General features: G+C 35.3%; 1 protein-coding gene and 1 non-coding gene across 10 annotated transcripts in view; both read right to left on the reverse strand.

The window, feature by feature from the left end:
• Positions 1-15291, reverse strand: part of Stag1 (STAG1 cohesin complex component) — a 360462-nt gene that overhangs the window by 99251 nt on the left and 245920 nt on the right. For all 9 annotated transcript variants that reach the window (XM_040269835.2, XM_005327048.4, XM_078043362.1 and 6 more), the window contains one exon: positions 8975-9098. In XM_040269835.2, coding sequence (XP_040125769.1) covers positions 8975-9098 — 124 coding nt within the window. The remainder of the gene's footprint in view (positions 1-8974; positions 9099-15291) is intronic.
• Positions 8152-8226, reverse strand: Trnaa-agc (transfer RNA alanine (anticodon AGC)). The gene has a single exon. It is a non-coding gene; the product is annotated as a tRNA-Ala (tRNA).

Genomic DNA, 15291 nt, shown 5'->3' on the forward strand with positions numbered 1-15291 from the left:
ATGCTCATTTGTTCTATATGTATTTATAGAATAATCCTGTGGCAAAACTTAATTTCATATTAAAGTTATCATTTATTCATGCAACAAGTATTTACTGGATGCCTTTTACATTCCAAGGAGAGTAGTAAGGAAACAGATAAACAGCAGAATGTTTAAAACACTGGGAAAATGACACAGTGTAGAGTCCTGGGGGTGCGAGTTACTAGAAGAATATCTTTAATATAAAGTCACTAATTAAGAGTAAAGGTTGTTGGCAATCACAGTGCAAACAGAATGTGTATGGCATCATCTTGAAATTTAGTCAACATTCTCAAAGGATTCAAGAGATTATTATTATTATTTTTTTTGGTACGGGGGATTGAACGCTCAACCACTGAGCCACATCCCACATCTCTCAATCAGGGACTACATATACAAAAGCAAGGCAATAAGCAACTCAATGAGACCTTGTTGCTAAATAAAATACAAATTAGGGCTGGGGAAGTGGCTCAGTGGTTGAGTGCTTCTCAGTTCAATGCCAGTTGCCCCTCCAAAAACAAAACAAAACAAAACAAAATCCCAAAAGCACACGCACACGCACGAGTGCGCGCGCACACACACATCTAAGTACAGGGATATGCTGGTAAAAGATTTAGTAACTCATTCTGGGGAATAGGGCCCACTTTGTTACACATGCAAAGATCCATAACATAAATACACCTTCTATAGATGATACTGAACTACCAATGAACACTTCTCATTCATGGAGAAGTGTGTATAATCACCCTCTTGCAAGGTAATTCAACTACTTATAGCACAGCAGTGAATGAAGTGATATTATCTGTTAAGGTTAGTTATAGCATGTAGGAGAAATCTGAAGTGTTTATACCAGGTGCAATTAACACTCCACTCAAACTCCCTTTACTTGTTAATTCTTCAGCCTATGTCAACTGCTAATGATTCCTATACACACCTTTCTCTGAAGAAACCACCATGGTTGAAAAGACCCACCTGGCACAGAAATTCCTAAGAGGTTATATTTCATCTTTCCTCTTCTATTCACTCCACTCCACTCTCACCTTTCCCAGACTAATGCCCATAACCAGAGTAGAAAGACATAATGGTAAAACAGCCTAACTGTCTTAACTCTGGCAGGACAAACTTTGAGATGTAATTTATTCTCTAGAGTTCGTTGTGAGATTGTGCAGAGTCTAGACTTATTCTGAAACCACCTGTTGGGCTGTTTCCTGCTTTATCATATTTTCCAATAGGATACTCCTGAGTACAAACCTAATCATGTGCTACAAAATGATGTTCTGCTCAATCAGGGACTACATATACAAAGGTGATCCCAGAAGATACAATGGAATTGAAAAATTCCTAGTATCTAGGGACACTGTAGTCATCATAACATCATGGCACAACTTATTACTCATGTGTTTGTGTTGATGTTGGTGTAAATAAACCTACTATGCATATATAATTATTCACAGTATATAATATTTGACAATAATAGTAAATGACTTACTAGCTTATGCATCTGCTATGTTTTATCATTATTTTAGTATATATATCTGCTTACAGGCAAAAAGTTTATTATAAAATAATATACTATGTTTAGCTCACAGCAGCTTTACAAAATCTTGTGATTAGTCACATGCAGTTATTGTGTTTATTCACTGAAAAAATGGCCAGGTGACACATCTTTCAGAACATATCCCCATTGTTAAGACACACAACTATACTGTTAGCACAATAATTCCTCAGGTTTGGCTTCTAGGGAATGTGACCTAACTTTTTTGATGAGATTCTGAGGTTGGATTACTTGAAGACTGGATTGTTATGAGGAAGAATCCAATGGTGATAAGTACTGACAATTCCTGACACAGAACAGTATTGTATTTTCCTAGGGTTTTTACCTGTGGGTGAAAAAGAATGTGCACTATTAACTTGTACACCATTCTGACATTTGAGGAAGCAGGGTAAATAACAGTTAACTATAAGGACTGTGAAAGTAAGTATTTGCTGCTATATTGTACTATGATCCTAAAGAGAAAAAATAATAAGATCAGGCCATTAAATTGCCAGTTCAAGGATAGTGCTGCCATTTTTTTTTTTTTGGAAATTTAATCAATTTACTTATGACAAAATCAGAACTACGATAGGAAAGAAGTGGGGTCTAAAAAATATCTGGGTGGATGTAGGTGAGGACCTTTAATTCCTAGTTTCTTCTGAATTTGTGAGCCTAAAAATGACTCATACCCCTTGGTAGAGGAGGCATGATTCCTCCCTATCCATCCCTTTATTGAAAGAATGTGGAAGTTTAAATTTTGGCAGGTATCTTAGGACAATGCTAGCAGCCCTCATCATGATCTACAGAAATTTCCACTTAGGTTAAGGTTAAATCTCTTCATAGATAAGATCACAAAATAGCAGATAAGGCAGTATCACCTAATCATTCAATGCAAGAGGAACATACTGGATATAGTTTCTTTCCTAAAACTTCATTTGCTAGGAGTTTGGTCCCCAGTTCCCCACGTAATGGTATTTTTTTTTTTTTAAAGAGAGAGTGAGAGAGAGAGAGAGAGAGAGAGAGAGAGAATTTTTAATATTTATTTTTTAGCTCTCGGCGGACACAACATCTTTGTTGGTATGTGGTGCTGAGGATCGAACCCGGGCCGCACGCATGCCAGGCGAGCGCTCTACCACTTGAGCCACATCCCCAGCCCACGTAATGGTATTAAAAGGTGGTAAAACAGGTAAGAAGGGGAGACTAGTGGGAGGTTAAATGAATAAGGTCCACCCTTGTGAAGGCACTAATGCTGGTCTGGTAGGAGTGGATTAGTTCCTAAGAGGCTGGGTTGTAATAGAAAGCCTGGCTCCTCCCTGTCCTTTTTCTTTTACATTGCAAACTCTCTCACACCCACTTCTACTATGCGATCATTTGCCACGGTGTAACAAGAAGGTCCTCACCAGGGCCAACTAGATGGTGCTGCTTGATCTTGGACTTTGAGCCCCCCATATATGTGCTAAATAAACCCACTTTAAAAAATAAACTACCCAGAATCGAGTATGGTTATAGCAACAGAAAATGAACTGGGACAGAGCACAGTATTGTAAAGAGTAGCAAGGTTCAAGCGTAACAATTGGGGATTTACAGAACTGGCTCAAAGGATATGGTCTTCCGGGAGGGAAGATAAGTGGAAAGTCAATGATGAAAGTATTATATAACATATATAATGAGAAAAGATCAACAATGGATGAGTAAAAGGCTGAAGATAGTTGTCTCAATGTACAGTCACAACCTCAGATGTAAGATAGCATGACTAACTTTTCCCTAACCATAGACTTGACATCAATGCCAAGAAAAATGAAATTAATACATCCAAGTTCACACAGTAAAAATTATAAGCTGGGCATGTGGTGCATGTCAGTAATCCCAGTACCTGGGAGGCTGGGCAGTAGGACCACAGGTTCAAGGCCAGCCTCAGCAATTTAGCAAGGCCCTAAAAAACTTAACGAGACCTTGTCTTCAAAAATAAAAAGGGTAAGGGATTATAGTTCAGTGATAAAGCACTCCTGTGTTCATTCTCCAATATCCTCTCCAAAAAACCCCACAGATTAAAAAATAAAATAAAATCTTCAAATATGAATGCTGTTTAACACAGCACCTAGTGCATATTAGCTGCTCAACAATTCTTTTGATACCATTACCTATGGATATAGATATAGTAAGGACATGAATTGAGTTTCATTTTCACCTGTCCAGCAAAATTCCCAAGCAACCATCTCTCCTCCCAAATCTCATTTCTTCACCTATAATGTGTCCTGCCTATACCACAGGACCTTAAAAATTAAATAAGGTAAGGTAGTATTCATGAAAACACTTCAGAAAACTGGAAAACAACCTGTTGCTGGAATGAAAATTCCCAATTGCTTTTTTGCTAAGTGCTCTACTATGCTCTGCAGTTATTTCTATTATAGTACACTTAATGCTTTATTGTTTTCCCATTACAAGAAAATTTTATTCAAATATAAATGCTGTTTAACACAGCATCTAATGCTTATTAACTGCTCAATAAATATTTTTTAATAACTACATAAATAAGAAAATAAAAGCATCAAGAATAAAATGATTTGTTAGAGGACAGAATTGGGTATTAACAGAGATTCTTTATTCAAAGAGATTCTTTTTTAACATTTGTGCAAAATACTTCTGTAAGAAACATCAAGTGGTATAACAATATTGCATAAATAACGGTAAACGTGGGTTCGTAATGAGTTATATCTTTTTTAAAAATTTTTAATTTTTTTTTAATTATTGGTTGTTCAAAACATTACATAGTTCTTGATATATCATATTTCACACTTTGATTCAAGTGGGTTATGAACTCCCATTTTTACCCTGTATACAGATTGCAGAATCACATCAGTTACACTTCCATTGATTTACATATTGGAGTTATATCTTTAAGGGACAATAATTTATGCTCCCAGGAGAATATTTAAATGGAAATACTGTGAAAGAGTTAAGAAGAACTAAATTCAAGTGGACTCTCCAAAAAGGTATGTGTTAGTATGTGGCAGGAGTACAGGGGTAGAGAGAAGATTCCCTTGAGAGGGACAGTTTTGGCAACTTTATGAGAAACAGGATTCAGGATGAGTCAAAAGAAAGAGAAGAAATGAGGTGGGTTAAAGAAATATAGATTGTTAAACACTACAAAGATTCTGATATGGGGATTAGCATATACTAAGAGGTATAAAAATAAATGTACACACAGGTGCTATAGTTTGGGCATAGTTTTTTCCTGCTGAAAACTCAGGCAGAAGCTTGGTCTCTAATGTGAGAATTTGAAAGGTGGTGAGAAGGTCTGCCTTTATAAGTGGATGAATGTTTCTCTGGCAGAAATGGGTTAGCTATTGTGGGAATTCTACTTGCTTTTCCTCTTCTTTACAAACCAACTGCTGTGAAGCCCTTACCAGAAGCCATGCACATGCCAAGGTCATGCTCTTAGGCTTCTTAAACTGTGAGTCAAAATACCCCTTTCTTTTTAAATTATCCTGACTCATATGTAGTAACCGAAAATGGAGTAACAAGCATGGTAAAAGCAAAAGTAGTACAGAACAATACAGATAAACTATAAGAGCAAGGCAATTAGAATTATGAGCATAAATCCTCAAAGATTTTAAGATATTTAAGTCTAAAATACATAAATTATTAATGCAATTTCAAAATTAGGCAAATTAGGCACATTCTGCGTCACCATGAAGGGCAGAAATAAAATGGCTAGGTAGAGAACCTACAGAAACAACTACTTTAGTTGTTAGAGATTTTCTTTCTGTTGACCAACTTACAGCATAAAACTTACAATTTTAAAAAGTTTGTTTTATTCAGGAGAACAGATGAGGTTATAACCTCCAAAGTTCTAAAATCAAGACAAAGATTTCATCAGCTCATTTGGAAGAGGCATAAGATGAATCTGAAGACAGAGGCTACAGGTTAAAGAGGGTGCAATTTCAATCAGATGAACGAAACTGGAAGACAATGACTGTCATTCTCAGAAAAAAAGATGTAAAGAGATTAGAGTGGGAATGATAAAAGAAAAATGTAGAGGAAATTACTTAATACTTGCAATCTTTAAAAAATAAAATAATTGAGGCTGATAGAGATTTAAGAAATCATTTCACTGAATATTCATATGTTTTTATCAACAATGTACAAGGGAAATCAACCTCCCCTCCTTCACCTAGACAATGGATTTCTATAAAAGCAGTTTAATAATTTTTTAACTGATGGTAAGAGGCCAGGTGCGATGGTGCACACCTGTAATCCCAGCAGCTAGGGAGGCTGATGCAGCAGGATTCTGAGTTCAAAGCCAGCCTCAGCAACAGTGAGGTGAAACTCACTACTGCTATTGTATTTTGTCTCTAAATACAAAAAAGGGCTGAGGATGTGGCTCAGTGGCTGAGTGACCCTGAGTTCACTTCCTGGTACAAAAACAAACAAACAAACAAAAAAAACTGATGGTGAGAAACACCAAAAATTTGGTTTCCCAAGACTTTGTGGTCATACATTAAGTTCTTTTAAAACTGATAACCGTCACATAAATTCAGAAGAATACTCTACTGCAGGAACAGGGGAAAGAACTGGGATGGTAGTGGTGGGGAATAAAAGTGCAAAACTTTAATCCAATCCTACAAAAGAGACTGTCTTGGTGAATATAGGAGTGTGTGTATGTATGATGAGTGTGCACTGTATAATTCTACATTCTCGTAGTGAAGTAAAATCTAGTTGGATTAGAGGTGGACTTAGATGCAAAGGTTCCAATTTCACATAGGGAGGAAACACAAAACAAAACAAACAGAATCTAGCTTGGGATTTATTACTGCAAAGAAAAGGATGTTAAAATAGTTACCGAAGATATATATATTCGGGAAAAAAACTCACTACATACTAATTAGATTTCCCTTCAAATGATGATCTGGGGACAGGGAGAGGTAAGAATCTCTTTTTATCATCAATTAAAAAAAGATAGGCATAGGAGGTACATGATTGTAATCCCAGCTACTGCAGAGGCTAAAGCATGAGGATCACTAGTTCCAGGACAGCCTAGGCAACTTTGTGAGATATTGTCTCCAGATAAAAAATTAGATGGGACCAGAGTTGTGGTTCAGTGGTAGAGAGCTTGCCTAGCATGCATAAAGCACTGGGTTCGTTCCCTAGCACCACATAAAAATAAACATATAAAATAAAGGTAATGTGTCCATCTACAACAAATATGTGTGTGTGTGTGTATATATAATTAAAACAAATAAATAAATAATTAGAAAGGACTAGGGATATAGTTTAATGGTGAAGTGCCCCTAGGTTCAATCCCAGCATAAATAAATAAATAAATATCTAAGAATATAATTGAATTTTATTTTAAATATTTATTTTTTTTAGTTGTAAATACAATACCTTTATTCCACTCATTTATTTTTATGTGGTGCTGAGGATGAAACCCAGGGCCCCGCATGTGCTAGATGAGCTTTTTACCACTGAGCAACAGCCCCTATAATTGCATTTTTTTTTTTTTTAAAGAGAGAGGGAGAAAGAGAGGGAGAGGGAGAGGGAGAGGGAGGGAGGGAGGGGGGGAGGGAGAGAGAGAGAGAGAGAGAGAGAGAGAGAGAGAGAGAGAGAGAGAGAGAGAGAGAGAGAGAATTTCAATATTTATTTTTTTTAGTTTTCGGTGGACACAACATCTTTGTTTGTATGTGGTGCTGAGGATCGAACCCGGGCTGCATGCACACCAGGCGAGCGTGCTACCGCTTGCGCCACATCCCCAGCCCCTTATAACTGCATTTTAAAAAATAAAATGGCTTCTGGGCTGGGGTTGTAGCTCATTGGTAGAGCACTTGCCTAGCATGTGTGAGGTAATGGGTTTGATCCTCAGCACCACATAAAAATAAATAAAGGTATATAAAAAAAAGGCTTCTGATAGCTATTACACTAACACAATGATTTAAATTGTTATAAAATTTCTATGCTGCTGCTTGGCACAGTGGTGCATGCTCACAATCCCAGCTACTTGAGAGGCTAGGGCAGGAGGACCTCAAATTCAAGGTCAGACTGGATGTCTTAAAGAGAGCCTATCTCAAAGTAAAAAAAAAAAAAAAAAAAAAAAAAGGATAAGTTAGTAGTAGAGCAACTGCTTACCATGGGTATTGCCCTAGGTAAACAATATCCAGTATTGGGGGGTGGGGTGGAGGGATAGGGGTGGATCTTCATGTTTATGAATACCTGGCAGTTTGAGCTATAGAATGTCAGGGTTTTTTGTTGTCGTTTGTTTTTTTTTAAATAAAAATTTCCATAGTTTTTTCTTCTTACCCTTGGTTATTATTTAGGACTTGATGATATAGGATTCATGTCAAAGTCAGACCCTTTCTAAGAGATTAGAAGTAGAAATACATTTTAGATCAAGTATTCTAGATTTCAACAAATCTATTTAACTCTTTTAAAACACTCTACTGTGATAAAACCCTGGAGAATTCAAAACATGAATGTTACTTAGTTTTTAGCCAGGGGCAGTGATGCACACTTTTATTCCCAGCAACCTGTGAGGCTGAGGCAGGAGGATCACAATTTTTTTTTTTTAAATTCCTTCCTTCATTCATTCATTCATTTATTTTTGGTGTGGTGCTGGGGATTGAACCCAGGGCCTTATGCATGCTAGACAAGCACTCTACCAACTGAGCTACACCACCAGCCCTTATTTATTTATTTTTATGTGGTGCTGAGGATCGAACCCAGCGCCTCGCACGTGCTAGGCGAGCAGTCTACCGCTGAGCCACAACCCAAGCCCCAGAGGATCGCAAATTTAAATCAAGCCTCTGCAACTTAGTGATACCCTGTCTCAAAATAAAAAAAATTTAAAAAGGGAATAGAGATGTGGCTCAGAGGTTAAGCGCCCTGGGTTCCATTCCTGGTACAAGGAAAAAACTAATAAAGGTATTTAGTTTTTACATATTAAAAGACAAGAAATTTTTTTATTCCAGTAAGAAAAAGAGCTAATTATCTTCTTGGGATATGATATGCATTCTCTTGTAAATTCAGACATAACAGGTCATTTTGATTTAAGATAGCATTGCATCTAAATATGACAAACTCTTTTATATAAGGGCCAATGGCTCGAAGTTAAATCATGGTCTTCAAATAAACAGTTACTATGTTGAATCATTTTAAATTTAATATTACTACAACTATTTTTTTAAAAATATTTTTTTATTTTTTAGTTGTAGTTGGACACAATACCTTTATTTTATTTATTTATTTTTATGTGGTGTTGAGGATCGAACCCAGGGCCTCACCCGTGCTAGGCAAGAGCTCTACTGCTAAGCCACAACCCCAGCTGCATTACTACAACTTTAAAAAAATCAACTATTACAATTTTGATTCCTAGCATGCTGGTACTGATATGAGCATCTATTCTAAAGCTTAGAAGATATTACTTACCCTGTCATGAAGAGTCCAGCCAACGTATTTCAGGTAACTGTCATTTAGAAAGGCATCACTATACATTTTCATCCATACTCCAATCTCTTCAATACAAATAGCTCTAATCTCAGCAATAGCATCTCTAGAGCAGAATTAAAAAAAAAAAGAAATCTCTAATTAATATCCAAAGCTGAAATGTATTCTTAGTCACTTTCAACAAGCAGCAAATATAATTTCTAACATTGTATTTGTATCTGAGCTCTCAAAGCCCTCCAACTAAAATATCTTGTTTTTTAAAAAATATAGTTTCTGTGAAATATGAAGACACCTTATTTTGGTCTAAATGCTCTGTTTTCATTGGGATGGGTAATGATATTTAGAACTTTCTGAGAACCTCACAATTATAAATATGGAGCCAACAAACATGTTAAATCTCCTAACAAAACCAAAATGTCAACATCCAAGTACAGAATAATGTATAGGTCAAAAAGTGTTTCTCTAAAGAATTGTTAATCTTTATAACCTACCACATGTCTAACGAACTAAAAGAAAATTTTTATGACCAAGAAATAAATTAGTTATATATCAATGGGAAAATGATGTAAAAGCCAAAATTATTTAAAAATGTGCAACAGTCTACAAAATCTAAATCATGAAGTAATTTATTGTAAATTAAACTATACATTGTATAATTATCCTACACATGTGTAGAATGAAGTTTATCTCTTCCTTCCAATCATGGGTCTTTCATCTTTTATTTATTTATTTATTTTTGATGGTGCTGGGGATTGAACCCAGGGCCTTAAATGTGAGTTAAGCACTCTACTAAATGAGCTATATCCTCAGCTCTGGTCTTTCATCTTTAGTTAATTTGTTTTTTAGGCTGAGGAATTAGGAATAATAATCTACTTTTGTTAAAATGAGACCAATCTTGGTGAATATATTATGAAGTCGTAGAAGAACAACTCCAAATGTCAGGATTTTGGCTCACTGCCCAGATGGCTCTTCACCTCACTGTAAGCACTTAATATAATACTTCTGGGATGACTTTCCTACTTCAAGATCTATGAATCATGAACAAATACAATGCTAACACTTTTACTTCACTGTTCGCCAGGTTATACCTCTAGCTTTAAAAAAAAAATATTGAGGATAATATGGTGAATCCTAATTTTGTTCTATAAATCAATCTTCAAGGTTTCTAATTTACCACATGCAAATAATTATAAAATAATTTAATTATCTAATTTATACAAGGCAATAATCTGTCATTTTAATGCAAAATTAAGCACACTTGTTTCTCTTTTGTAATTAAATGAATGGTAGAATTCTAATATTTCATTCCTCGCTCATATAAATTCCAGTTCCTTCTAGAGCATTCTCTTGCCTCAGAATAAAAATGGGGGAAAATTTCTCTTCCCAAACCATACTACTATTCTCAAATTTTAGTGTCCTTACATTTTTTTGTAGTTGTAGATGGACAGTATGCCTTTATTTAATTAATTAATTAATTTATTTTTTAAATGGATTTTTAAAATATTTATTTTTTTAGGTGTAGATGGACATAACACAATGCCTCTGTTATGTGGTGCTGAGGGTCGAACCTGGGTCCCATTCGTGCTAGGTGAGCGTTCTACCGCTGAGCCACAATCCCAGCCCTATTTTATTTATTTTTATATGGTACTAAGGATCCAATCCAGTGTCACATACATGCCAGGCAAGAGCTCTGCCACTGGGTTATAGCCCCAACCCCAGTTTCTCTACACTTTTGATAATATCTATTTCTCATGGAGAGGTTCTGTAGCATAGTGGATAAACAGCACAGGTTCTGGAGCAAAACATTCTGAGCTCAAATCCTGATTCTGCTATTTACTAGTTGTGTGACCTTAGACAAGTTACTTTCTTAGGTTTCCTTACCTATAAAACCTCTTTCTTAGGTATTCTTAAAAAATATTATAAAATAGTGATAGTAATAAAACCTAACAGAGTGTTATTAAAGAATGAAATCATAAGTAAAATACTCCTAATAAACTTTCTATCAATGTAAGCCATTATAATCTCTCAAATATCTAAGTCTTATCCATCTAGACTCCAGAAGACAATGCAGTCATGGAGTCATTGTTAATAAAAGCAAAAACTTGGAAACAACCTAAATTAAAATGCTCAAGGCTTGGCTGCCAGTCTGAGACTCTATTATTGTGAAGTGGGGAATTTTTAAGATGTGGGGTCTAGTGGAAGGTCATAGGGAACATGCTCTTGAAGGGAATATTGGGACCCTGGGCCCTTCCTCACTTTTTTCCATACTTGGATGCCATGAAGTGAGCAGTTTCTTCCACCATGTGGCTCCCGATAATTAAGTACTACCTCACCAAAGGTCCAAAGGCAACAGATATTTGTCACAGTGATGGGAATCTGACTAAGATAATATTATTGTAAGGCAGTAAATATTCTCTCTTGAAACAACTATATACCCACTGAAGGACATGGTCAACAACATCTGTAAGACAATGAGTTTATAATTATTAGTTAAATTAACAGGTGAATAGGAATGTACATCTTCAACTTTATTAGATATTTAAAAATTTCTCTGTAAATCAGTGCTTCATACACTTGATTGTATCTTGCTCTTTAATACAGAATTTTGTCTCCGTGAGGTATAGGGTTATATACTTTATTTTCTACAGGGCTATTCAAATAAAAACAAATGATAACAAAGGAAAAAAAAAACTCCCCCCAAAAAACAAAAAAGGGACTGGGGTTGTGGCTCAGCGGTAGAGCACACACCTAGTGTGTGTGAGGTGCTGGGTTGGATCCTCAGCACCACATACGAATAAATAAAAAATAAAGGTATTGTGTCCACCCAAAACTAAAAAAAAAAAAAAAATTTTTTTTAAAGAAAACAAAACAATCCCTCTCCAAAACCAAAACACAATTATAAAACATAACTACAAAACACCCAAATCATACATTTTATCTTTCTCATTCTCTCAGACCCAGTAGTAAACTCCATCAGGAATCCATTTGACTCTTCTGTTATACCACCTTTATAAAAGTTAATCTTACCAAACAAAACCAAAAACAATAACACGACACAAACAGCTAAGTCTATTATACAATCTCACGGAAGCAGGAAGAGAACAAAATCAATAGGCATACTAATTAAACTATGGCAACCACAAAGTTTATCAAGTACCCATACACAGAACTCTCCTTTACACTTGGATTTAATTCGAATTACCACTGACACTGGGATTAAGACGGCTATTTCCCACAGGTTAGAGAATAAAAAGGCTTAGCTTTATTTAAGGAAAACAGTCTTGTTTAAAATCTCTATATCTACTCCTATTCTATCTAGTGCTTTGGGTTTTTTGTTTGTTTTTGTCTTGTGCAGTGTTGGGGACGGAACTAAGGGCTTTGCATATGCAAGGCAAGTACCATGTCACTGAGCCTCTAATGCCTTTTTGTCTCACCAGCTAGACTCCTAAACAATTTATGTTCCTGGAATATAGCTTCTCTGCATGACTGCCAATACTTGGATAGAGCATGTCTCCTAGGAATCCCAAGGCTTATTTAGTTCAGATGCCAATCTGATCCTTTTCACCTTAACTTTAAAAGCTCAAATATTTTTTTACAGATCAGTTATTCTTTACATATGACTGTACTTATAACCACAGAATAGATAGTAAAATTAAAACTCTTTTACGGTGGTTTTTACAGTATGTCCACAAATTCTTTGCAACCATTCTCTGGTGAAGATTAATTTCCTTTTACTCAAGTTTTAGTACACTAAATAACTTACCTCTGATGAATATAATATGATTAACATGAAGACTTATTACTTCGGAGGCTAAGTAAAAAAGATACTGTGACTTGAGTTTTGTTATCTCTTAAACTACTCTCTATGGGGAAGCCATTAGCCATGTTTTGATCACATTTGGTGTGCCCTATGAAAACTTTCATGGATGAGTAATTGGAGACTTCTCAGAGCCATGTGAATAAACCATCTTCAAAGTAGATCCTCCAGTCCTAGTTAAGGTCTCAGTTATCTGCATTCTCAAGTGATGTCTCAATAGCAATTGTTATTTTTTGGATCAATTTTTAACTAATATATAAAAACTCTACATATTAATGGGGTAACAAGTGATACTGATACATGTATATACTGTGTAATATTTAAAACAAGTTAAAACATATCTATGTGATCACTTATCTGTATGGCAAAAAAAGTTTGAATCCTTTCTTTTAACTTTTTGAAATGTATAATATAATATTACCACCAACAGTCACCCTATTATATGATATTAACTGCAATCAATATTGAGAAATCTGAGCCAGAATTACCTAGCTGGAACACTCCCAAATTTTGGACCCACAAAATTATGACAGAATAAATGTTGTTTTATACTGCCAAGCTTGGCAGTATGGTAAAAAGTAGCTGACATTAGTTTTTCTTATGATTAAGCATCCTTATCAAGCTCATTGAAACCTACAGTCTTGTTGTTTGGACCACAAATTAGTTCTCCTTTAGTTCAAATAGCCAGTGTATTAGCACCTACATGTTTGTAGTCATCCCTATGTCTAAAATATCCTAAATTCTATTTTAGGTTACCTATACTGATTTTCACAGTATTGTATCATTGGGGCCTTGAAATAAATGACTAAATATGAAAGCAGTACCCTTTACTTGGGAATTTAAACAAAGAACAACAAATAGAAAACTATAATTTCAGGGCAATTACAAAAATCCTTTGTTCTAACATTATTTTATAGCATAAAAAGTGACCATGTATGTTTTTATGAAAAAGTCACCCAACTTACTGACCCTCACAGTCTTTTTGGGGAAACGTGTCCTTTAATTTAAAGTCTGAACTCTGGATTTTCTTTCTTGGCAGATTAAAATTTAATGACTTTCTGCTTACAAAAAAACAAAACAAAACAAACAAAACCCCCCCAAGAATAAAATCGACTCTACTGGTCTTCTTAAGATAAATGCTTCTTGAACTATTGCGATGGATACTTTCCTACTAAGGATGTAGAAAAAAATAAAAATTACTGTAAAACAAATTTTTGGGAAAACTCTTGACTAATATAGAGATACTGACATAATCACTGTTCATATACAAGGAATCTCATAGGGCTCTAAAATGAGAAATAATTCAGAATGTCAGAAATGGTACACTACCTAAATCACAGCACAAAAAATGAATTCATATTACAACCAATTTTGTAGATTTTCTACAACAGACCAACTACAGAGGGTTTTCTGTTTTGGTAAGAAGAAGCCTGCAAAGAAAGGAACAGCTAAAGGAGTTTCTGAAAAATAATACTATTTCACATTGTGAATAATAAGTGGACACTAGAGACCATAACTTAAAGTAAGATCATTAAAATAAATACTAACTTAAGGAGTGTTGAACATTAGTATAAGGCATTAAAGGAAACACAGAAGCATGTAAAATGACAGAGGAGAGAAGAGGAAGGTTTCTGAGAAGTAAACTTAATACCTGAAGAGCTAAAACTCTCCAGCTTCCTAATTAAATCTAATTATTTATTTTTTTAGGCTGACCAGAGTTATATATATATTTACAATTTTTTTTCCTGTAGTTGTAAATAGACGGGATACCTTTATTTTACTTATATATTTTTTTAACACAGCGCTAAGGATTGAACCCAGTGCCTCCTACGAACTAGGTAAGTGCTCTGCTGCTGAGCTGTAGTCCCTGACCAGAGTTATTTTAAACATATTAAAAATGTAATAGGTTTACAACTATGTTTGTATCTCAGTAGTAGAGCACTTGCCTAGCATATACAATGCCCTGGGTTCAAACCCCAGGCACAGCAAAAGAAAAATAAAAGTAATAGGTCAAATAAATTAAGGCTAGTTTTCCTCTCATTTTTGTTGCATTATTCATTAGTAAAAATAATGACAAAAAAGAGAAAGTCATTGGACCATTTCTCCTACAGAAAACTTGGTGGTTATTTACTACCATGCATTAGTCCTCAGAATTTTGCAATAAAGAGAACTTTGGGTATAAATAAGACTAAAAATACATTGTCAAAGACACATTACCACCAGGTGTGGTGGTGCATGCTTGTAATCCCAGCAGCTTGGGAGGCTGAGAAAGGAGGATCCCAAGTTCAAAGCCAGCCTCAGCAAAAGCGAGGCGCTAAGCAACTCAGTGAGACCTTGTCACTAAATAAAATACAAGATATGGTTGAGGATGTGGCTCAGTGGTTGAATGGCCCTGAATTCAATTCCTGGTTATCCCCCCACCCCAAGACATATTGCCGCCTTTAAAAGAAAGATATCTTCTATATTTTAACTATCAAACAGA

Source organism: Ictidomys tridecemlineatus, chromosome 3 (genome assembly GCF_052094955.1).
Source record: "Ictidomys tridecemlineatus isolate mIctTri1 chromosome 3, mIctTri1.hap1, whole genome shotgun sequence".
NCBI lineage: Eukaryota > Metazoa > Chordata > Mammalia > Rodentia > Sciuridae > Ictidomys > Ictidomys tridecemlineatus.